General features: G+C 43.7%; 1 protein-coding gene across 12 annotated transcripts in view; it reads left to right on the forward strand.

Moving 5' to 3' along the window:
* Positions 1–1,064: 1,064 nt before the first annotated feature.
* Positions 1,065–24,815, forward strand: part of SFSWAP (splicing factor SWAP) — a 151,944-nt gene continuing 128,193 nt past the window's right edge. For 4 of the 12 annotated variants that reach the window (XM_070762561.1, XM_070762563.1, XM_070762562.1 and 1 more), the window contains exons 1-7: positions 1,065–1,442; positions 5,842–6,011; positions 6,612–6,746; positions 11,195–11,283; positions 17,540–17,765; positions 19,517–19,629; positions 21,195–21,327. In XM_070762561.1, the coding sequence (XP_070618662.1) occupies positions 1,156–1,442; positions 5,842–6,011; positions 6,612–6,746; positions 11,195–11,283; positions 17,540–17,765; positions 19,517–19,629; positions 21,195–21,327 (1,153 nt within the window). In that variant the 5' untranslated portion in view covers positions 1,065–1,155. Of the gene's footprint in view, positions 1,443–5,290; positions 5,483–5,593; positions 6,012–6,173; positions 6,747–11,194; positions 11,284–17,539; positions 17,766–19,516; positions 19,630–21,194; positions 21,328–24,815 lie in introns of those variants that run through there. The other 8 variants (XM_070762568.1, XM_070762571.1, XM_070762565.1 and 5 more) reach the window with 7 other exon arrangements.

Genomic DNA, 24,815 nt, shown 5'->3' on the forward strand with positions numbered 1-24,815 from the left:
CCAATACTGTAAATACTATTTATATACAGTATATACAGTCACTGCACTGGAGTGTTTGCGTGGTTTCTATGCTCAGCTGATCTCGGTAGGAGGTCGGGATACGCTCCAGTGCGAGAATAAAAGAGCTCACCACGTCTACCGGGACTCCTTCGGTTCCTGCTTTCCGCATGATTCATGAGGAAAGCAGGAACTGGAGGAGTCCGGGCAGACGCGGTCAGCGCTTTCATCCTCGCACTGGAGCGGACCCCGACTTCCGCGGACCAGTCACAGATAGCGGGCGGGCCGGTCACAGACAGTGGGCGGGCCGCCCCTTGCCCAGGTCTGCTATAGTGTCTCCTGCTTGAGCAGGGGCTGGACTAGAAGACTTGTAAAGTCCCTTACAGCTCTATTCTGATTCTGAAAATAGTGGCGAAATGGTGGAGGAAAAAGGGAAGGGAACAAAGTCTAGAGTAAAGGGGCAGAAAGAAAGAAAAGGATTGACTTGCAGGTCTTTTAACACAGTGTTTCCCAACCTTGGCAACTTGAAGATATCTGGACTTCAACTCCCAGAATTCCCCAGCCAGCTGGTTGGGGAATTCTGGGAGTTGAAGTCCAGATATCTTCAAGTTGCCAAGGTTGGGAAACACTGTTTTAACACAATGCAATAAGAACAAATAAATAAATTAAAAAAAATATACAATCTGCAACTCTGAATCTGATTACAATCCAAGCAGACCTTTAATCCCCGCCCCACTTCACCGCCCCTTTTTCTTTCCTCACTCCTCTCAAGGACTTACCATTCGTTATCACACCTTCGTTCGGTATCAAAACCTTCGTTTTCTCCACAAAACCCCACAACTCCTTTTTGCTTCGCCCCCTTTTTTTTCAAAACGCCTAGTTCGGACTTCTCCCCCCCACTTTTTTTTTAAAATTAAAAAAACCCGCTTCACCTTGTGACGAATCGGCCGAGGTGATCCTCTCGAATCTGCGGGGCTGAGGTAACACTTCCGGTCGTTCTCGTCCTCGGGCCGGAAGTCGCCGGCCGCCATTTTCTGGCGGCTGATGGCGGCGTCAGGGAGGCCCCAGCCGCCACTGCCTGGCTCTCGGTCGCGGTGAGGCGACGCCGGGGCGGCTTTTTTTCCTTCTCCGGTTCTCGAGCGGCGACTTCTTCGGGTCATGTACGCCGGCCGCCCGAGCGGGGCGGAGGCCTCGGCGGCGCCTGCTGGACGAACGCTGGGCTCCGTGGGAGCGGCCCCGTCAGCGGCGGCGGCTCCACCCGGCGGCCAAAGCGGCGGCGAAGGCGGGAGCGGCGGCGGTGGCGGGGCGGTCGGCGGTGGCCGCGTGGAGCTGCTAGTCTTCGGCTACGCCTGCAAGCTGTTCCGCGATGACGAGAAGGCGCTGCAGCAAGAACAAGGCCGCCACCTGATCCCCTGGATGGGCGAGGCCTCCATCATGATCGATAGGTCGGTGCACAGCAAGACCCCTCTCCCGCCCGACTCTCGTTGTTTTTTATTGTTCTCCTCCTTCTGACGGTTCTGTCGCCCTCCTTGTGGCCCTGGTGGTTCTTTGGGGAGGGTGAGAATGGGTGGGATGAAGTGGCAGGCTGCCGGGGAATCCTCTGCCAAGCAGGACGCGGGAGAGCTGGGCCCAGGCGAGGAAAGGCTTGTCCCTGCCTTCTATGAGGAGGGCTGGCCTACAATTCACATCTTTGTCCAGGGTCCCCGTCTGCTTTCAGACAGGCTGGACTACAACTCCCATCCCCATCTGTCTTTGCTGCCTCTTTTAAGACAGACTGGACTACAATTTACATCCTCATTTGTCTTCGCTGTCTCATTTCAGACAAGCTGGACTACAACTCCCATCGCCATCTGTTTTTGCTGCCTCTTTTAAAACAGGCTGGACTATAATTCCCATCCCCAGCTCTGATTTCAGACAGCCTGGACTACAATTCCCATCCCCATGTGTCTTCGCTGTTTGATTTCAGACAAGTTGGACTACAATTCCCATCCCCATGTTTGTCTGATTTCAGACAGCCTAAACTGCAACTCTCATCCCCTGTTCAGCATCCCTGGCTGCTTTCACACCAACTGGACTACATTTCCCATCCCTGTGTGATGTTGGGATGTTCTGGACTACAATCCCCTCCAGCATCCCTGGCTGCTTCTGGATACCCTACACTAAACGAATACTGTCATTTAGTTGTGCAGGGTTATAAATTGTGTAATCTATAGGTAACATTAAAATATCTGTGATGTGCTAAATTACGACTCCCATCATCCATTTCCACCTCCCTGGCGATCTCTACATATGGACTACAACTCCCACTAGCCCATCTGTTCAGGTTGGAGATGGCTGCTCCATCATTCCAATAAAATTGGAAATCCAATAAACCCCCCCCCCCAATTGAATTTTGTTGCTTCCATTCAGTTTGTAGAAGGAATTCCTGAGATTACCAGTAAAAAACTGTTGTGTATTAGGTTGTTGTAACCAGGTAAAATTGGACAGTGTGTTTGTTTTTGTGTAAACAATCTAATTATATAATTCCGGTTGTTGGAAAAGTGCACTACTTCAAGTTACTGTGAGTTCTTGGTGAATAACAAATCTTGCCATCACTTGGTTGTAATACCAGGGCATAAATATAATGTACTTAACCTTTAAAAAGAACTAATTACTGGAAGACATAAGTTATTTTTCAACTTTTTTTTAAAAAAAATCTGCAAATATAGCTGAGAAGCTTTATGAAATCATGTATTGGACTATGCTTACCTATGTCAGTTTGTTTATGACAGATGCCTGGGTAGAGATGTCTCTCCAAAAAGGCTGCTGGTTTTTGGGCCACACATGTAGAAAGTTTGATTTGGTAAAAAGCAGCTTTCAAAAAAGCAACAATTATTTATAAAATGTGTGGTTTTAATACTGAAACCGCCCATTAAAACAAATCCTTCACATATTTTAATGGTTTTAGACCATGAAATCTACCTACCTGTGATGCTGGCTTGGTTTTTGATGGAAGAGACCAGCATGGCTACTCCTCTGAAGTTAGGTGTGATATGGCTCTTATAGTAGCTATTTTTTTTATTAAAAAAAAGATTAAGAACTTCCCTTGAATTCTGCCTGTTGAGTTACTCAAGGCACAGCACATCTTTAAAAAAAACACCAAAAAACCCCCAACAAGTACAAAACTTGCAAACTTTCCTTTAGATTCAGCAAAGCCAGCTTTGGAAAAGTAGAAAGCACCAAGGTTTATCTAATCCAGATAAAGCTAGAAAGCTTTGTCTTTGGGCTTTATCTGATCTAGATAAATCTAGATGTCCCTTCCTCACCTCCCCATGTTCCCTTCCTCCTTGGCAGAGGATTGTTATGTTATTTACATTCCCTCCATCTTGAAGGAGTGGATCCTATATAAACTGGGGTTAAAGTACCCTCTTTTCAAACCAAAGTTTTTAATGACTCCTGTTACAAATGGAAGGAAGACTATTTGCATCTCTGAATGCTTATCCTAGTGAAAATCTACTCTCTAGGGCAGTAAAGTCAATTCCCCCCTCAAATCTCTTACGCAGTACGACACTTTGCCCAGGCCATATTTTTTTTCTGACTGAGTTTCCAGTAAGTGATGTAAAGCTACAGTTCAGGGTTAATGGTTTGTACAAGTGATTCTTGCATTCTCATCCCTCCCTACTACAATTCATTGATGAATCTTTGTTTTGTTGTGGGTTTCCCCCCTTTGGAGTAGCATAGTAGCAATGATCCTATAGAGAAGGTTAAATGTGAGGTTTAGTGACCGTTTTAAAATCCTCCAGGGAATTTCACGTTTGACAAAGTAGAACCTTGGTTTCTGAATTCATAATATTCTAATTCACTTAAGGCAGCAATGCTGCTTTTAGCGTGATGGAAGTTGTTGCATGTATTGGCTACACTTGTACGGCTTCTGGCAAAAAACCTTGGTTTTCATTGATTTGTAGATAGATGTTCCAGCTGTTTAGTTTAATAGTATTTGTAGCTTCATGGAAACTCGTTTTATTGCCACAAAATGGTACAGAATTTAGATAATGGTTCCTGTAATGCTGTTACGCTTGGGGACTCCTGCTATTTAAAGCTAAAACTGACAGGTGTATTCTTTGTCTGGTTTTAATCTCATTGTTTTGGAAGATCAAAGCATTTCTATTGGCATTTTAGTGAAAAAAATGGATAGCCAAAGGGACTGATATGGCATTGTTGTTAGCACAATTCCCCTAGTGTAAAGCAAGAGAGAGTCTGAAGGCTTTGGTTTGAAAAGAGTGTGTGGCATATTAAAGAGCTTGCTCCTTCCATTTTTTTGCTTTACACAAGCTTTGTGAGTTTACAAGATCCCAATTCCCAAATCAAACACTACTGGGAATGATACAAAACTCAATGATTATTTTTGATGAGTTAAAATAAATTTTCTTTAAACATTGAGAACAAAAACATACTGTTGGTAATGCCATGGCATATGTCTTGCATGAGGTTATGTGGCAATATTTTGTTACTTCCTAGAATCAAATTAAAACGTAAATTAAACATTGATTCAGCTTCATGGCCATCAGTCAAAACAATTGCACATATCAGCCAATGCTCTGTCACAGTTTCTGATAGGCCAAATTAGCTAAAAAATGTAAAAATGGTAAGAGCAAGCTATGGATATGCTCATGATCTTTTATTATTTTACATTTGTAAATTAAGGAGGTTTGATAGATTTAGTCACTATAGAAAACTGGCTCTAAATTATTGATTGATAATCTTTCAGGGCAGTTGTTTTGTTTTTTCACCTTGCTCTCTCTGGAATTGTTTGTTTTTGAGGAAGCAATAATGGCATTGAGACAATTATATCTTAGAAGAAAGTTGCCTTTTTATTCACAAGTCTGGTTTTTTTCTTTTTAAATAAAGTCTCCTACATTACATTAGTTTTCATCTAACAAGCCTTTTAACCAAACCTCATATTCCACGTTCCTCTCAGAATGGTGGAATGGACTCGGTTGCTCCCTTCTGCTTATATTTTCCCAGCCACAAAGAAAATTGTTTTAAGTCTCACCCTAATCCTGTGTTAATTACCAGCCTTGCACAGATTATGCAAAGAAAAAAAAACCCCAAAAGCCCAAAGAAATACTTAAACAGCTTACAAACACAGACAATTACCAAAAAAAAAGTTTAAAAAAAGTGACCATTTGAGTGAAATAAATACCCAACGTAAAGCGATGGATATCCAGTTCAGGGCATTGGCAAGCCTTTCCTGTAAAAAAACCTCCTTAAATTGCACCAATGTTGCTGTTCCTATGTATGTGTCTCTCTCTACCACATAACCCAGGACTTCTTTCCTCAGCCGCATAGCTAGGGGCCGAGCCTAGCCATGATTTTACCTCCAATGGATCCAGGTTTCTTTGATGAAGATTTCTCCTGAGAATGCAAGACTAGCAGAGAGAAGCGAGGAATTGCCCACCGTTTGGTTCTTACGGATAGGTATTTATGTACTTGGGTTTGTGTAAATGTAAGTAATTTGCCTTTGCAGGAAAAAAAAACACTAAAATTCCCTGTTGCATAGCTGTTACATATGTTGGCCAGAGTCATTAAATGGTTGAACCACAAATGGCAAGGACGCATAGCAGCTGGTTCTTCTTGGTAGCCGGTTAGATAGTCCATGTTTAATTATAATCAATAACTCCCCAAAGGGGCTTGTTTTTTGCTCTTGTTAAAGAAAGTGGGTCAGGAACGTTGAGTCAGATTAATGGGTCCCTCGTTTAATTCAGTAGATGGTTCTTTTCCATTATATAGGTGGTAAGTATTGATAGATTTGGCAGGAAGCCGAGCCCAAAGTCCCTTGGTTGATCCTCCCCCTCCTGTTTGCAGATACGATGGGCGTGGCCACTTGCACGACCTTTCCGAATATGACGCCGAATATTCCACCTGGAACAGAGATTACCAATTGTCCGAAGAGGAAGCTCGAATCGAAGCTCTCTGTGACGAAGAGAGGTATTTAGCCTTGCGTACAGACTTGCTTGAGGAAGAGGCAAGGCAAGGTATAAAAATCTAGGACAATTTCCTGAGAATAGCACCGCGTTGAATTGAAATTTTTTTAAAAAATTTTTTAAAAAATGTTGTTTCCCACTCGTTATATACTCACTCTTTCTAATATTATTTTGACAGTAACCAAGTGGATTCGAAAAAACGAGCGTCTTTGCGTATCTGAGGACCTCAGCATAGTTTATTTGTAAAGCCACCCAGAATTGCTGCCCACGTTTTGAGGGCAGGCTGAGCATTGAACACACGTTCTTTTAACTGTTCTTCTTTAACAGTATCGTATCATCGAAAAGTTCATCTCTCTCTCTCTCTTTTTCCCTTGATGTTCACTGCTTATTTCAACAGGAGAAAATTTAAAAAATATAAACCAAGATCATTCATCCCACCCCTAAAAAAGAAGAAGAAACAAAGCTCATACCTTTTTTTCTGTATGGGCGGAAATGTCAGTGTTCATACATGACCCACGTGGTCAGTTTGCTGTAACGTTTGTGGTTTAATGATAGGGCAAATTACATGTTTTTTTTGTATTTTTTCTAAATTAGCTGTATTTAGATGCTCCCCCTCCCGTTTTTTAACTGCTTATTGCTTTTTTCTTCAAGAGGAAGAATATAAAAGGCTGAGCGAAGCTTTGGCCGAGGATGGATCCTATAACGCAGTCGGATTTACCTACAGTAGTGATTATTACGATCCCTCAGAGCCCACTGAGGAAGAAGAACAGCCTTTCAAGGCCAAAGGTAGGGGCAAGTCTGTGAAAAAATTGCTTTCTTATATATATTGAGAAGACTAGGATTTTGTAGTTCTGTCGATGAAAGGAATTGAATTCCTCAGGTTGGAGGCATCTGTACACGAAACAAATCTCTTCAGTTTTCATGCCCAAGGCAGAACTAGAATTCACCGTCTCCTGGTGATTGACCCAAAGTCACCCAGCCTGCTTTCATGCCCAAGGCAGAACTAGAATTCACCGTCTCCTGGTGATTGACCCAAAGTCACCCAGCCTGCTTTCATGCCCAAGGCAGAACTAGAATTCACCATCTCCTGGTGATTGACCCAAAGTCACCCAGCCTGCTTTCATGCCCAAGGCAGAACTAGAATTCACCGTCTCCTGGTGATTGACCCAAGGTCACCCAGCCTGCTTTCATGCCCAAGGCAGAACTAGAATTCACCATCTCCTGGTGATTGACCCAAAGTCACCCAGCCTGCTTTCATGCCCAGGGCAGAACTAGAATTCACCATCTCCTGGTAATTGACCCAAAGTCACCCAGCCTGCTTTCATGCCCAAGGCAGAACTGCAACTCACCATCTATTGGTCTAAAGTCACCCAGCTGCTTTTATGCCCAAGGCAAAACTAGAATTCACCGTCTCCTGGTGATTGACCCAAAGTCACCCAGCCTGCTTTCATGTCTAAAGTGGAATTACAACTTGTGATTTCCAGGCTTCTAACTTAGTGCCTTAACTACTAAGCCTAACTGGCTTTCAAGCGTAAAATATAGTACTTTTTAGAGGTTGAAATATTCTCTATATTGAGTAGCTTACAACTGCCAAGCAAGTATATTAGCTTACTCGATCCTTTTAAAATCCAACAAAGAAAGTGTAACCTCCCTCGTTGTGATCAGTTCTTTTTCAGATTCCCTGAAATATTCTTACTTGCTTGAAATACTTGGGTGTGCTTTCTTGAGACATTCAGGTTGCCTTATATCAGCCTTCCTCAGCCATTCTTGGATGTAGGATGTAGACTGCATCGTGGCAAAGTCAAAATTTTAATTCATTTTTGCTTACCTAATAGCTGAGGTTGCTCATTGCCTCTCTGTGTGATGCAATAGGCACAATGTGGTTGGTAAATAAAATAAAATAAAACACACCACCACCAGTTGCTTATGCAGTCATACCCCAAGGAACATCCGAGACTGTCACGTTTGATTACAAGTGCCATCCTTTTTTTGCTGCATTCTCGGTAAATTAAAGTTTAATGATGATCCATTTCCTTCGTAGTAGGGAGAATGGATAGAATAGTAGCTATTGCATAGTTAATGTGTGATGTTTGCCCACTGCTCTTTAAGAAACTCAACATGCTTTTAGGGGCTTGTAATGGTGAGGCTTATCGTAGTGTCAAATCACACGGGTTTTGTGATACCGCCAAAGAGAAACAGATGTTCTTGGGTCAGATCATTAAAACAACTCCCCTGCAGTCAGCTTAGCTGTCTATTAATGTCTCTGAAAACATATTTGTTTTTTTTTCCTCTCTCCCAGTGACAGTGGAAGTAAAAAAACTGCATGGCAGGAAATGTTTATAAATTAATGGGGGGAAAATAAAGACAGTTGTTAAATCGCTTTGTCTGCTGTATGGTTTGTAGTCCCTGCAGACTTTGGGGTAAGAAGAAGCAGGACTACACTTCCTGTGCAACTGACAAATTATGGTTTCATTTGTTTGCCGTAGGCATTAGGAACTTTGCAGCGCAATTGTTGAGAGCCATTAGTACTTGCTTTGTATGGGAGAAGTGAAATTGACCCACATATCCCCTGTGCACAAGCACACACCGCTTGTGTTGAATCTGAGGCTTCCCTGCCCTTCCCCATAATTAAATTACAATTCTAAAATTGCTCTCCCAGATTAATTTTTTGGGGGGGAGGGGGAAATGCCATTAATAATTAACCAGTGGGAATTTGAAGAGAAGAGTTTACAACTCCATTGATTCTGGGATAGATCAGAAGGTTGTATCTGCTTGTCTGGTATTAAGCGAGGGCAGAATATCTCCCCTAGTTGTTCAGCAGATCCGTCTTAATCTTCTCCTAGTCCTTTTTGATGCTTGTATCCTCTCGCCTGTTCTGGAGAAACCCAGAGGAGATAGAAGTTGAGTTCTGAGGTGGCTTTGCATATTTTCTTCTGATCCCAGTTCTTGCATGGGGTTGTTTAAAAATCTGAACACAGGAAGATAATTGAATTGAAGGTTAACGGAGTTCATCTAGTGATGGATGACTATTACAATTGCCTCCTTTGACAATATTGGAAGCCCGGACCACGATCTCATAGAGGTCGCTTATCCCATAGAGGGGGATAAGCGAAGGGCGATGGCCTGCAGGGTAGAGGGGAGCCCCATCTCCATTCCCTGAATTGGTAAGCTCCTAGCCGATGGGGTGGACCTGCAGCAGCAAATATGGCTGCCACAAAGCTGAAGGCGAACCAGAATTTTTTTAAAAAAATATATTTTTATTGGTTTTGCACATAAGAATTACATAAACAAGCATAAAACAGTGCACAGTGCATGTGCCCATCACCCGACTGATAATACCACCACCACCAATAGTGGGGGGGGGGGGGGGGCAAATATTTACTGATTTATATTCCAGAACCAGAATTAACAAGACTGAGCAGGAGGGAAAGTAGAGTAATTTGCGATTGGGATAAAAAGCTTTTGCTTTTTTTTTTTTACTTTTGCTTTTCAAAACAACACTAAAAATACAAGGGGGAGAAATAAGGAAGCTAAAGATTAGTGGTGGGTCAAGCAGGCTAAAATTGTGAAATGTTTGAGGACTAGGAGGAAGACAAAAAGGTTTTCTTGGAAGCTTTAAAACAGCGGTTCTCAACCTGGAAGTCAGGACCCCTTTGGTGGTTGAATGATCGTTTTGCAGGGGTCGCCTAAGACCACGGGAAAAGATAAATTTCCCATGCTACAGTGTTCCCTCGATTTTCACTGGGGATGCGTTCCAAGACCGCCCGCGAAAGTTGAATTTCCGCGAACTAGAGATGCTTCCTTTCTTTCCTTCCTTCCTCCCCTCCCTCCTTCATTCCTGGTTTTACTTACCCCCAGAACCCACAGGGGCAGCAAGCAGGGGGATTTGCTGCGCTCACTGCGGCGGAGGGGGCGGCCGTAAGTCTCAGCTTCAATTGGAGCGTACCAACACTCTGAGAATTAAAGGGGTGGGATGGGAAGGCTGGGGCAGAAACAGCTTTTATTTAAAGAAGCAGGACAGGTGAGGTGGAGGGGGGAGGAGGAGAGTTAAAACGCACAGTATTGTATATCGGGCAGCCCCAGAAAACCCTTGGTGTGCAAAAAAACCACGGAGTATTTTTTTAATAATATTTTTTGAAAAAACGTGGTATAGACTTTTCACGAATTTCGGACCCGCGAAAATCGAGGGAACACTGTGTTAGGATCTAAAGCTTCTATTCTGGTGCCTTGGAACATATTTTTACAATCTGACCAATCAGGCGTTTACAGTGGGGATGTCCCTCTGACCTTCCTGCCAAAGCTCTGTTGGGTGAATTGGTGCTAGACTTATGGTTGAGGGTCACCACAACATGAGGAACTGTATTAAGGGGTCGCAGCATTACAAAAGTTGAGAACCACTGGTATAAAACAAGAATTAGGCCTACCCTAAGATTCCCCTATCTGAATTCTGTACAGGACGGACCCAAGTGTGCTTGCAGCCAGTTTTCCAGGATTTGGGGATAATTTATAGATGGGAAAGAGAACGCTGCCAACTTTTTAAAAAAAGAAGCTGAACAGATTTGGTCATTTTAAGTGGCTGAGCTGTAGCTACTGATTTGTAAAAACAAGGCACCCAGGTATCGGAGAAAAGACATTAATGAATGAAATGTCGTTATCCCAGTCAGCTCCTTAGTTACTTCTGTGACTTAATCTAACAAGGTGGTGCAGATTATCTCGAACACCAGACACTGGTTGCACAACATGCATCAGGGATTTATCTTCTTGACAGCGAGAAAGGAAAAGTCTGCAGTCTGATCATTGTGACTGAGATGGATTTCTTCCCAATAGCTCTTAACTTCTGAATCGCTACTGTACACACTCTTCAAATACTCTCCTTTTAATTGGTTCTGGCTGCTCAAGCAATGTTTGCTGGTACGTCGCTCAGGTGGAACATGTGCAAACATCTGCAGTGTCAACTTTGACGAGACGCAATAAGGCGTCTTAGTCTCCTAAGCGATAGTTACACCCCTTAGGTTAGCAGAAACATGTTTGTGTTCCTCAGCACAGAGGCAGGTGAAACAAATAACAAGAGGTAATGAAACAAAATCAGAACTATAACGCAACCTGGAAATATGCAGATGGGGGGTGGGGGAGAAAAAGAAATAGACTGTCGAGAAGGGACGCTTTAATCTGATGTGAGTTCGGTGTATACAAAAGGTTTTTTGCATGATAGCTTATCCTCTTCTAATTTATAGCGGCTGTAACCAAGGCAGAAAGCGTAGAAGAAAACGAAGAGCCATTTATCGCCCCTTTGGGATTGAATGTACCTTCCGATGTGGAACTGGTGAGTATGTTTTTTAATACAGGTCAACGCTGTGGAGAATCTCTAGCATCTTCCTTTCTGTAATTTTGAAATAATGCAACAAGTAAATCCGTCTGTTCGGAAATTCAATTCCCAAAGCTTCCTGACTCTCTTATCTGTGGCTATTGTATTAATTAGGATTGGCAGATTTAGCTTGTATAGGTAGTCTATCAGTAGTGTTGGGTGAACTGAACTTGCAAAGTAAACCAGTAAAGGTTTGGGTAAAGTTCGGGTTCGGCGTTCAACGAACACCTCGAAACGCCGTCACCTGGGAGGAGACTGGGGAATCCCATCATGGGATTCCCCACCTCCTTTTGCTTGCGGTGCTGCAAGTGAAAGGAGGTGGGAAATACCACAATGGGATTCCGGGGGCGGGGCTTTGATGTCACGGAGACTACTTCCTGGCCGGCCAAAAAGCCCCGCCCCTGGAATCCCATCGATCAGTTTCCGGTCACAATACAAACTGTTGGTTATGACCTATAAAGTCCTGCATGGCAACGGACCACAATACAAACTGTTGGTTATGACCTATAAAGTCCTGCATGGCATCGGACCAGAATATCTCCGGGACCACCTTCTGCTGCACGAATCCCAGCGACCGATTAGGTCCCACAGAGTTGGCCTTCTCCGGGTCCCGTCGACTAAACAATATCGTCTGGCGGGTCCCAGGGGAAGAGCCTTCTCTGTGGTGGCCCCGACTCTCTGGAACCAGCTCCCCCCAGAGATTAGAACTGCTCCCACCCTCCTTGCCTTCTGTAAACTCCTTAAAACTCACCTCTGCCGTCTGGCATGGGGGAATTGAGGCATTCCCCCCTCCCCCAGGCCTATACAATTTAAGTATGGTATGTCTGTGTGTATGTCTGGTTTAATAATGGTTTTTTTTTTTAAATTTTTTAATTTATTAGATTTGTTGTGAATTGTTTTATTGTATGTTGTGAGCCGCCCCGACTCTACAGAGAGGGGTGGCATACAAATCTAATAAATAAATAAATAAATAAATAAATTTCCCACCTCCTTTTAATTGCAGCACCGCTGCGGCATCCTTTTCTGTAAAAATAAAAGGAAGCAAAAGGAGGTGGGGAATTCCCCACCTCCGTGTTTATTTTTACAGAAAAGGATACTGCAGCGGCTTGCTGCTGTTCAGGTTCAGGTTCGGCGAACTCACCCGAACTTCACGGCAAAGTTCGGGTGAGTTCGCCAAACCCGAACTTTGTTGGGATCGCCCAACACTATCTATCAGCGTTCCAATTAACATCCGAGAAGTAACAGTCCAAACCTTGGCCTTCTTTGAAGTTCCAATTTATGAACAGAGCCGTGTTGGATGCGAACTGTAGTCCTGATACTAACTTTTCCTACAGTTTGCCACCCAAGTTAAGGTTTGTCCCTTATCCCCACACCCACAAGTTTGTCACGTGGACCACTCGGATTCTTTCAGCATCCATGATCCTCCTTTGTACTTCCGGCTGGTGCTAAACAAGGGATGACCTTGAATCTGAAGGAATTTGTTTTGGCTAGCATTTTGCCTTCTCAATTCCTTTCCTTCCTCCCCAATTCCCACAGTTCTATTCTGTTTGTGTCAGGCCAAAGTCTCCAACTCAAAATGATAGCTTCGGCCTCACATAGTCCTCGACTTACAAACACAATTGAGCTCAGCATTTCTGTTGCTAAATGATGGTATTTGTTACACGGGTTTTGCCCCTTTTATACGACATTTCTTGCCACCATTGTTAAGCGAATCACTGCACTTGTTAAGTTAGTCCCCCGGACACTGCAACCATCATAAATAAGAGTCATTTGTCAAGCGTCCGAATTTTAACCGTGTAACTATGGGGATAGTTGCTGCAGTGGTTAGAAGTGTGAAAAACTGCCATAAGCCCCCGTTCCAGTGCCCTCGTAACATGGAACAGTCACTACATGAACTGTTGTAAATTAAGGTAATCCTACTATAGTTATGTGGGAGTAAACCAAGAATAGTGGAAACAATTGCAATTATAGTGATCTGATGAGTGTGGGGGAAAACCCATCATATTTTAGGAAGGCTGCCGGAAATTTCTCAGTAAGATTTACAGCCCTGGAATTATTTCCCCAGGCTGGCTCTTCCTAGTTTGAATCCTTCTGTTGCAACTCATATTTTATTATCTAGATCATCTAGTTTCTTTCTTTCTTATTTGGAGAGGTAGCACAAACATTTGCCTGGTTATTGCATTTTAGACGTGTTGTTCGAAGCCGCTTTCCAATCCACCATCTGTGGAATAATTTAGAAAGAAATAAAGAGATGCATTTACATAGGCGTGATCCCTTTTTACGATTAAACCCATATCGGATACAGGTAGCGGTCTTCTTCTTTTGACTTCGCATTTTGCAATTTCAGGCCCTATGTGAACATGAATCGAAGTCCTTTGATAACGGGCAAAGCAACTCAGTAGTTTGAAATTCTGAAAGAAGGTTAAATTCTACGAGGAGGGCACAGAACTGCTTAGATCTCCAAAAAAAAAATCAGTGGGGAAAAAAAGACCCTTCTGTAGCCCTTCTCTGGATTTTTTTTTTTGCTTGTTTTTATTTTTTTTCCTGGTGTGTGGAATTCATTTCTTTAGCATTGCTGCACCAGTGTTTATGAGACTTTTTAAAAAATGCACCTCTTTATTAACAAATCTTGGTTATCCATCCAACATGACCTATATCTAATAATATCAGAATTATTTGCTGTGGTTAGTTGGTTAATTCTGCCCACTTCCAGGCATTCGATCCTGACCAGCTCAAGGTTGACTCAGCCGTCAATCCTTCTGAGGTCGGTAAAATGTGGACGCAGATTGTTGGGGGCAAGAGGCTGACTCTGTAAACCTCTTAGAGAGAAGTGGTATATAAGACGTGCCTTCCTGCTTGCCTAATGGTTAGCATGCTTTATTGCAGGCTAATTTGCCCAGGTTCGCCTGGTGCACCAGTTGCGGCCCTATTTGGACAGGGAGTCATTGCTCACAGTCGCTCATGCCCTCATCACCTCGAGGTTTGACTACTGCAATGCTATCTAAATGGGGCTACCTTTGAAAAGTGTTTGGAAACTTCAAATCGTGCAGAATGCGGCTGCGAGAGCTATCGTGGGGCTTCCCAGATTTGTCCACGTTTCACCAACACTCCGTGGCTTGCACTGGCTGCTGATCAGTTTCCGGTCACAATTCAAAGTGTTGGTAATGACCTTTAAAGCCTTCTCTGTGGTGGCCCCGGCCCTCTGGAATCAACTCCCCCCAGAGATTAGAACTGCCCCCACCCTCCTTGTCTTTCACAAATTACTTAAGACTCACCTGTATCGCCAGGCATGGGGGAACTGAGACACCTCCCCCAGGCTTTTATATTTTATGTTTGGTATGTATGTGCTGCATGGTTTTAAATGATGGGGTTTTATATGTTTTTAATATTAGATTTGTTTCATTGTAATATTGTTTTATTATTGTTGTGAGCCGCCCCGAGTCTTCGGAGTGGGGCGGCATACAAATCTAATAAATTATTATTATTATTATTATTATTATTATTATTATTATTATTATTATTATTATTCTCCTCCCAACTGCCAGAAGTTTGATTCTCAGTAGCTCAAGGTTGACTCAGCCTTCCATCCTTTTATGGTCAGTATAATGAGGACCCAGATTGTTAGGGGCAATAGGCTGACTCTACAAACTGCTTAGAGAGGGCTGTGAAGTGGTATATAAATTTAACTCCCATAGCTGTGGCTATAGCACTGGTGTTTGCCCCTTAGTCTTGTCACAAAAGCAGGAAGCTATCTGAGGTATGCTTCAGGTATTTGAAAAGGGAGACATAAATTTGTATGGGTGGCTCCATGCTCTTTTTTATATATATATAAACAATATTGTTCCCTGGTTGCCTTTGAAATTAACTGCATGATTGGAGCTTAGCGTAAGAAATCTATAAAACTCTTGCAGAATTTGTGTCCCTACTGTGTATATCACAAGATGAAGTAGGTTCATTTAGCCACCTAATTTTAGCAGCTGCCTTTAAAATGGCTCCCGTAATACAGCAGACAAATGTTAGGCTGGTTGGGACAGGTTTAATCTGCTTTCAGTTATGGAAGCACCTTAGATGACTTAGGACAAGTCAATTTCCCTTACATGTTATAATATTTCTCAGGTGATTTGACTGAAAAATGAAGGAGGAAAAAAGCCATTGATTTAAAAAGACAGATCATCCTCTACTTAACAACCTTAACTGAGCCCAAAATTGATGTTGCTACGCAAGACAAGTGACTTTTGCCCCATGCTATGATTTTTCTTGCCCCAGATGCTAAATGAATTTTAAGTTAGTAACACGGTTGTTAAATGAATTTGGCTTCCTCATTGATGTTGCTTGCCGAAAGGTCGTAAAAGGGGATCACGTAATCCTGGGACATTTGGACCGTCATAAATATGAGTCAGTGGCAAAGTGCCTGGATTCCGATCACATGACTGTGTGGAAGGCTGTAATAGTCCCAAGTGTGAAAAAATGCCATAAGTTGATTTTTTTTTCAGTGCTGTGGTCACCAAACAGTCACTAAACAGACTATTGTAAGTTAAGGGCTCCCTGCATTTTCTTTAACTGCAGAGATCGCCTTCAAGACCGTTGTCCTAATCTAGTAGACTTCACCCACTCAGTCCGCTGGAATCTGTCTTCACATGCTTGGGATAGACAAGTCCCTATCTCACCGAAGGTCGATGAGCCAATAGCTACTCTCAACCTGGTTTGGCTAACCTTTTTTTCCTTGGGTGCCAAAAGAGCGTGGACGAGTACTATTGTGCATGCACGAGTGCCCATAATTCAATGCCTGGGAAAGGCGAAAACAGCTTACCCCGCCCACTGGAGGCCCTCTGGAGGCAGGAAACGGCCTGTTTCCCAACTGGTAGGCCCAGTAGGCTCATGTTTCGCTCTCCCTAGGCTCCAAAGGCTTCCCTGGAGCTAGGGAAGGGGGTAAAAATGCTCTCCCCCATCCTCTCTGGAAGCCAAAAACGCCTTCCCAGTGCCTCTGTGTTTACCAAAAATCAGCTGGCCAGTATACGTTGGAGCTGAGCTAGGGCATCAGCTTGGATGCCAGCAGATATGGCTCCATGTGCCACCTGTGCCATAGGTTCGCCATCACTGGGCTACCCTGTTGGAGCTGTTGCCCATATTATAATAATATACCCATATTATATTACATATAATAATAATATACTGTAACAACAACAACAGAGTTGGAAAGGACCTTGGAGATCTTCTAGTCCAGTGGTTCTCAACCTTTCTAATGCCGCGACCTCTTAATACAGTTCCTCATGTTGGGGTGACGCCAACCATAAGTCTAGCGCCAACTCTCCCAACAGAGCTATAAGCTGATTGGCAGGAAGATCAGAGGGACACCCCCACTGTAAACACCTGATTGGTCGGATTGTAAAAACACATTCCAAGTTGCCAGAATAGAAGCTTTAGTTCCTAACACCATGGGAAATTTGTCTTTCCCCATGATCTTAGGCGACCCCTGTGAAACGGTCATTCGACCCCCAAAGGGGTCCCGACCCCCAGGTTGAGAACCACTGCTCTAGTCCAACCCCCTGCTTGGGCAGGAAAGCCTACACCACTTCAGACAAATGGTTATCCAACATCTTAAAACGTCCAGTGTTGGAGCATTGAAAAAGAATAAAACTGTAATGGGGACTATTTGCAATCAGAAACTGCAAAGAAAAAAAATAGAGAAAATTGGCCTTTCTTCACTGAGTTTTTCAGCATTGCAATGGCTACATTATCCCCACCACCACCACCACCAATCTTGCTTTGCAATCATAGGAGCTTTTTTCAGAGTTTATCTCTATAGCCTGCTGCTTTTTGGATGACCACGGTTCACAAGTAATGCGTTATGGTTTCACACTTTTATTGTTGCAATTCCAGGCAGATGGAAGATGATTCAATGGCTTTCTGTTCATCCACAGTCGAGCTGTGCTTAAGTTTTGGCATCATAAGTTGCAAAATTACACAGACATACCGCCTTTGTCTTAACCAATTTGTTGTGTAAAATCTCTGCATTGCCCTGTGTAATAGCAGCGAGGGGATATAAAGATTCACTTTTGATTTTCTCTTTGGAGTGGCAAAGCTCGGCTGTCAGGGTTAAGATAATTTGCCCCGGGGGGGGGGGGGGCTCAGGGGGGAAACAGAGACCCAAACCGAAATAACAACTTCTGTTAAAAGATGAACCTAATTCTTTTTTTTTTATCCTCCCCCATAGCCCCCCACTGCCAAAATGCACGCCATCATTGAACGGACGGCAAATTTTGTCTGCAAGCAGGGAGTCCAGTTTGAGATTATGCTGAAAGCAAAACAGGCTCGGAACTCCCAGTTTGATTTCCTGCGGTTTGATCACTACCTCAATCCTTACTACAAATTTATTCAGAAAGCCATGAAGGAAGGGCGCTACGCTGCTGCTTCGGAGAAAAAAAAAGAGGAGGAAAAAAGTAAGCGATCTTTGTGGGTTTTTTCTTCTTTTTGAAACACGGAGTCAGGCGGGAGGCAGCTTATAAGCTTGTGCGTTCCTGTCTAAATCACTCCAGCATCTTGACAGCTGAGGAAGCTCTTCGCTAATAGCTCCTGCAGATGTTTTAAGTGGGTTGTCCCCCCCCCCCCAAAGGCTGTAGAGAGGATTAGAAGTTTAAATGCTTCAAATGACGGCCTCCCAAGGCATAACCCAACTTTTGGCAGTGTTTAGCCGAGTTCCTTTTTAAATCCATTTTTTTTAAAAAAAAAATGTTTTTTGCTTGCAATTCTTTAGATAGTTTTACTCCTTTTACAGGACTGTTCTATAAAAGTAACAAGTAGCGTTGAGAAAACATTCAGCTTAAATGTTCTAGGCAGGAAATGTTGCAGTTATAACAACCATCATGGAGCCTGTTCATCATGTGACCAGAATGATTTTTCCCCCCAGCAGTTGTAAAGTAAACTTTTGATTTGCTATGGGCACAGTATTGCCCCAAAACAGTAAAAGTGTCAATTTTCTGCAAGCTATCATAAAATGTGCCTATGTAGCTGCAAACAGCTATGAATAGAAGAATAGAATAGAATAGAATATAGAGGTATGAGGAATATGGAATGGAATGGAATATAGAGGAATGAAGAAATAGAATAGAATAGAATAGAATAGAATATAGAGGAATGAGATACAGTGTTCCCTCGATTTTCGCAGGGGATGCGTTCCGAGACCGCCCGCGAAAGTCAAATTTCCGCGAAGTAGAGATGCGGAAGTAAATACACTATTTTTGGCTATGAACAGTATCCCAAGCCTTCCCTTAACACTTTAAACCCCTAAATTACAATGTCCCATTCCCTTAGCAACCATTTAGATTATTACTCAACATGTTTATTTATTAAAGTTTATTAAAAAATATTTTTTAAAGGCAGGCGAAAGTTTGGCAATGACATATGACGTCATCGGGTGGGAAAAACCGTGGTATAGGGGGGGAAACCGCGAAGTATTTTTTAATTAATATTTTTGATTGGTATAGATGTTTCGCGAAGTTTGAACCCGCGAAAATCGAGGGAACACTGTGTATGGAATGGAATGGAATATAGAGGAATGAAGAAATAAAATAGAATGGAATGGAATGGAATGGAATAGAATGGAATAGAAAGAAGCAGAGAAGAACCGGATGGAGAGGGGTAGAATTCTGAATGGAATAGAATAATGGAATGGAATGGAATAATAACTTCATTGTCACTTTGAATGCACACTGATGAGCATACATTAAAGTGAAATTTTGTTGCATACAGCTCAAAGAGTCATCCCCTCCAATAACATGCAACATGAACATGACAGAATAAATAAATGAAAGTGAGCATAATAAACACAACAAAATAAATAAATACAATTAAACTATTGCAAGTCAGGGATTACCCCGTATTGCAATGGAAAACGGATGCTGTGCAGGCCCAAGCTTGCCCAAGAAGCTTTGCTGCCTTCAACGCAGCATTCTGAACATCATGTTGTCAATCCACCACAACAGTTTTTGGACAAAAGCCTGCAAAGGCAGCAGCTTTCTGCGTTGCCACTGAATGATGCCCAGACGGTTTTGTCTTGGCTTCTGGCTTTCCACTTCTTCCTTTCAGGGTCTTCCCACTGTGGCTGTCAAAGCAATGTGGCGCTCTGGAAGACTGCCATTAAAAAAAAAAGAAAATAAAAAAATTCTTAACCTTTCCGTTATTTACTCGGCAGATGCCACGGAAGATGATGATGATGATGACGACGATGATGACAATGAAGGCAATTATCTGCATCCCAGCCTTTTTGCTTCTAAGAAACATAGCAGGCTAGAAGAGCTGATGAAGGTAATGTAGCCAGTTCCTTTCCTTTTAAAGAGAAGACTTCAAGTCTGGTTTAAATGTGCTGTCAAGTTTGTAAGTGGGATGACCCAGGGCACGGCACAGAGATAATACAAACAGCCGCAGTTCAAATCGGCCCTTTTAATGCTCCAAATCTCCCCCGACCAAACCTCAAACAGCCTCTGATCACAATGAGTGAAGCTCAGCGCTATCTGCACCAAGGCTGCACAGCAATAAACCCCAAATTTATCTAGCTAGAACAAAGCAAGGAGTTCAGGGAGCAAGAGCTACTAATACTAAACAATGTCGGTTGGCGGGTCCCAGGGGAAGAGCCTTCTCTGTGGCGGCCTCGACTCTGGAACCAGCTCCCCCCAGAGATTAGAACTGCCCCTACCCTCCTTGGCTTTCGCAAACTCCTTAAAACCCACCTTTGTCGTCAGGCATGGGGGAACTGAGATATCTCCCCCGGGCCTATATAATTTATGTATGGTATGTTTGTAGGTATGTCTGCTTAAAAATTGGGGTTTTTTAAACTATTTTAAATTGTAAATTGTAAATTATTAGATTTGTCAGGAATTGTTTTTATTGTGTTGTGAGCCGCCCCGAGTCTACGGAGAGGGGCAGCATACAAATCAAATAGATAGATAGATAGATAGATAGATAGATAGATAGATAGATAGATAGATAGATAGATAGATAGATAGTCTAGAATGTCACACAGGAATGCACGGGTTCTTGTTGGCACATAGCACTCCAGGAACTCAAGTGTTTGTTCCTGACAAACGCCCCTCCCAACTTCCTCTTCTTTAAACTCCATCCCCAGGTGTGCCTTGTAAAAGGAATCGGGTCTTTCTTTCTTTGTAAGCCGTGCAACCCAAGTTGCTCTCTTCTGAATTCTTCCCTGCATACCCTAAAATGAGGAGGGGGTGGGCCTTGGTCTTCTGAACCCCCTCTCCCTTGTTTCACCTCTTCCCTGCTCTGCCTAGCCTGACCTTGCCCTTCCCCAGTTTCCTCCACAATCAACAGAGCCACTCTCTCGCTCTCTTGTCACCTGTTCATCTTCCAGCTCTGACTCTGATGGAGGCATGACACTGAGTTTCTTATACAATAACTCCTCCACGCCTTCCCCGCTCCCTCTTTGCTTTGCAAAGATTACTAATGGTAGATAATGCCCTTCTAGGTTTGCACGCCATATGGAGTTATTTTCCTCTTGTCTACTAACAAAACCCTTTTGAGATTGCCCTTCCTTCACCTCTGTTTTCTACGATGATGATCTCAACACAGTTTCTCTCAGGGGGGAGAGACAATTCAACATCCCCCCCACCCCTTTTAGAAGAGCAAACACTCGATAAAAGTTAACAATTACAAAGAACATTCTCTTCTGTTGATAAAAGTTATAAAACATCATTAAATTATGATGATCTCCAGCGAGCTGTTTGAATCGTCCTGGGGCCAATGGGGTTGAAGAATTTAGGAAGCTTTTCTGAACCACAAAAGATGATGGTTTGACATTGGGCAGTCAGGGTGAGGGAGATCAGCCTCCATGACGTCCCTTGTCTTGCCTCTTGTAGCCGTTGAAAGTGGTGGATCCCGATCACCCGTTGGCAGCCCTGGTTCGCAAAGCCCAAGCTGAAAACGCCGCCGCGTCTCAGGCGAGTGAAGGAACAACTGCTCCCTCGTCCCAAATGGAATATTCTTCCGATCGTAAGTACATCCTGTTGATAAGGAATCCTGCCGCATGAATCCCAGCGACCGGTTAGGTCCCACAGAGTTGGCCTTCTCCGGGTCCCGTCGATTAAACAATGTCATCTGGTGGGTCCCAGGGGAAGAGCCTTCTCTGTGGCAGTCCCGACCCTCTGGAACCAGCTCCACCCCAGAGATTAGGATTGCCCCCACCCTCCTTGCCTTTCGCAAACTCCTTAAAACCCATCTCTGCCATCAGGCATGGGGGAATTGAGACATCTCCCCCAGGCTTATATAATTTTATGTATGGTATGCTTGTGTTGTATGTTTTTTTAAATAATGGGTTTTTAGATATTTTTAAATATTAGATTTGTTTATTGTATACTGTTTTATTGCTGTTGTGAGCCGCCCCGAGTCTGCGGAGAGGGGCGGCATACAAATCTAATTAATAATAATAATTTTTTAAAAACTGTCTGAAGGTCGCTGAGTATAATGGGCTGGAAGAGACAACAGTGATGGCTACAGGTAGTCCTTGACTTATGGCCACAGTTGAATCCAAAGTTTTGTTAAGTGAGACGTTTGTTTTACAAACCCCCCCACCCATTTGACAACTTTTCTTGGCACTGTTGTTAAGTGAATCATTGCAACCGTTAATTGAGTACCACGGGTAGTAAAGCAAATCCGGATTTCCCACTTTGGAGTAGGCTTGTCAGAAGCTCACAAAGGACCCAGCAATGGTCATAAATATGAAACCAGTTAGCAAGCATCTGAATTTTGATCTCATGACTGTGAGGATGTTGCAAGGGTCATAACTATGAAAAACGATCATCAGTCATGTTTCTCAATGCCGTTGTAACCTTGGAACGGTCACTAAAACCACCATTTGTAAATCGAGGACATACCTGTATTGGATAGCCTTTATTCGAAGTGCTTCTTGTCAGCCTGGTTGCACGCTTGCTCCATTACCGCCTTTTCAGTCACACATTGAGACACTGAACCAGTGATGGGATTCAAATCGTTTTACTACTGGTCCTGTGGGCGTGGCATGGCTTAGTGGGTGTGGCAGGGGAAGGATACTGCAAAATCCCCATTCCCTCCCCACTCCAGGGAAAGGATACTGCAAAATCCCCATTCCCTCCCCACTCCAGGGAAAGGATACTGCAATACCCCCATTCCCTCCCCACTCCAGGGGAAGGATACTGCAAAATCCCCATTCCCTCCCCACTCCAGGGAAAGGATACTGCAAAATCCCCATTCCCTCCCGATTAGCTGGGACTCTGGAGACAATGAATAGATGGGGTGGAGCCAGTCAGATGTGGTATTTACCAGTTCTTCAGAACCGGTCAGAGCCGGCTAAAATCCACCTTTGCACTGAACACACCTATCAGTTTCAGGAAAGAGTTTGGTTCTGTCATTTGTTATCCGCAAGTTACCTCTCTAGAAAGAGGAATGGTGTCCCAATCTCAGTACTAATAGAAAACAATCTCATTATTTTGGAGATACCAATAAGTAATTTGAGCCTTACATGGGTATAAAATGAATTGGGTGTTTGGAACTTCAATTAAATAACCTGGTGTTTTGGAGCCGTTAGCAGATCTAAGGTCTGCTAACCAGGAAATCTTACTTCGTATATGAATGAATGATTCTTTGTCTGGTTGAGGGAAGGAGGGGGGGTTGCAGGGCAAATGCTACCGGTTCAGCTGAGTCCTGCCATACTGGTAGTGCCGGCTGCAAGTGGTTTGGAGAACTGGTAGTGGTGGCAGGGCAAGGTTCCTCCCGTCCTCGTGGATGTCGCCATTTTCTCTTTTTTTAACCCTCTGTGCAGACGTAAAGCATTCTGCACATGTGCAGAGGGTGAGCGGAGCAAGGGTGCACATGCAAACTGGTAAGGAACGTAAGTAGGTTTCACCAATGGACAGCGGAGCTTGGTATATATGGTAGGCAGGAAAAGGGCAAAGAGGGACCCTCCCTAGCAATTCATAGAGCCAGTCTGTAGTTTCGCTGGTGATTGCTTTAGTCTGGCAAGATTCTGTCCATAGGTAAAGGATATAAAGGCAACTACAAGCTTCTCCACATGTCGTTCCTGGTTCTTTGGGCCTAGCAGTTTTCCATGTGTAAACGATCCTTGCCAACTCTGACATTTTCCAAATACAGTGATACCTCGCATTACGAACTTAATTGGTTCCGGGACGAGGTTTGTAAGGTGAAAAGTTTGTAAGACGAAACAATGTTTCCCATAGGAATCAATGGAAAAGCGATTAATGCGTGCAAGCCCAAAACTCAGCCCTCTTGCCAGCCGAAGCGCCTGTTTTTGCGCTGCTGGGATTCCCCTGAGGCTCCCCTCCATGGGAAAGCCCATCTCCGGACTTCCGTGTTTTTGTGATGCTTCAGGGGAATCCCAGCAGCGCAAAAACAGGTGCTTCGCTGGCAACGGAAGTCCGGAGGTGGGGTTTCCCAGCGAGGGGAGCCTCAGCGAAATTGCAGCATCGCAAAAACACAGAAGTCCTCGAAACCCCACCTCCGGACTTCCGTGTTTAAAGATAATTTGCTTCTCATTGAAGAAACACTGTCTTAATCTGCTCTGACTTGATGATGAGGAATGGAAGGATTTTTACTCCTTGCAGATAGCTGGACATTTGCATCCTTTTAGAGCAGTGGTTCTCAACCTTTCTAATGCCACGACCCCCTCATGTTGTGGTGACCGCCAGCCATAAATCTAGCGCCAGTTCTCTCAAAGAGCTTTAAGCTGATTGGCAGGAAGGTCAGAGGGACACCCCCACTGTAAACGCCTGATTGGTTGAATTGTAAAAATATGTTCCAAGGTGCCAGAATGGAAGCTTTAGTTCCTAACACCATGGGAAATTTGTCTTTACCCATGTTCTTAGGTGACCCCTGTGAAACGGTCTTTCGACCCCAAAGTGGTTCTGATCCCCCCAGGTTGAGAACCGCTCTTTTAGAGGGTCATTGAAACACTTGGGAATTTATCTGCATCCTCAAGGTCACCAGAGTGGTGCTCCTGGTTCCTGTGGTCTGCAATTTTTCCCCCTCTGAAAATCCATTCCTACCCCCACACCATTCAAAGGGTCTTCATCCCAAATCGTATAGCTAAATGTTGTAAGTCCTTCCATTCCCCACTATCCTGTCAGAGCTGAAGAAGCTTCATGGATGAGAAGCAAAACGTTTTCAAAAGAAAAAACCAAAGCCCAGTTGCCTCCTGAAAAAAAAGCCCCTTTGGGACAACCATGACCTGGATGACCAACAATCTCTAGGTCCCCCCCTCCCCACGCACTCTCAAAATCAAAGTGCATATCATTGTGGCTTGAGAAGATACAGCCTCCACCCTGCAACCTGTCCGATCCCCCCCCCCCTCCAGGCAGCTCAGCTTGAACAATGAAGCTGTGGATTCAGAGTTGAGAGTTCCCCCTGCAGAAAAAAAAATGACCTGCCATTCTTGAGTAGCAATAGTTGCATCCGATGATGAATTTTTGTTCTTTTCCCATCATCCCACT

Source organism: Erythrolamprus reginae, chromosome 10 (genome assembly GCF_031021105.1).
Source record: "Erythrolamprus reginae isolate rEryReg1 chromosome 10, rEryReg1.hap1, whole genome shotgun sequence".
NCBI lineage: Eukaryota > Metazoa > Chordata > Lepidosauria > Squamata > Dipsadidae > Erythrolamprus > Erythrolamprus reginae.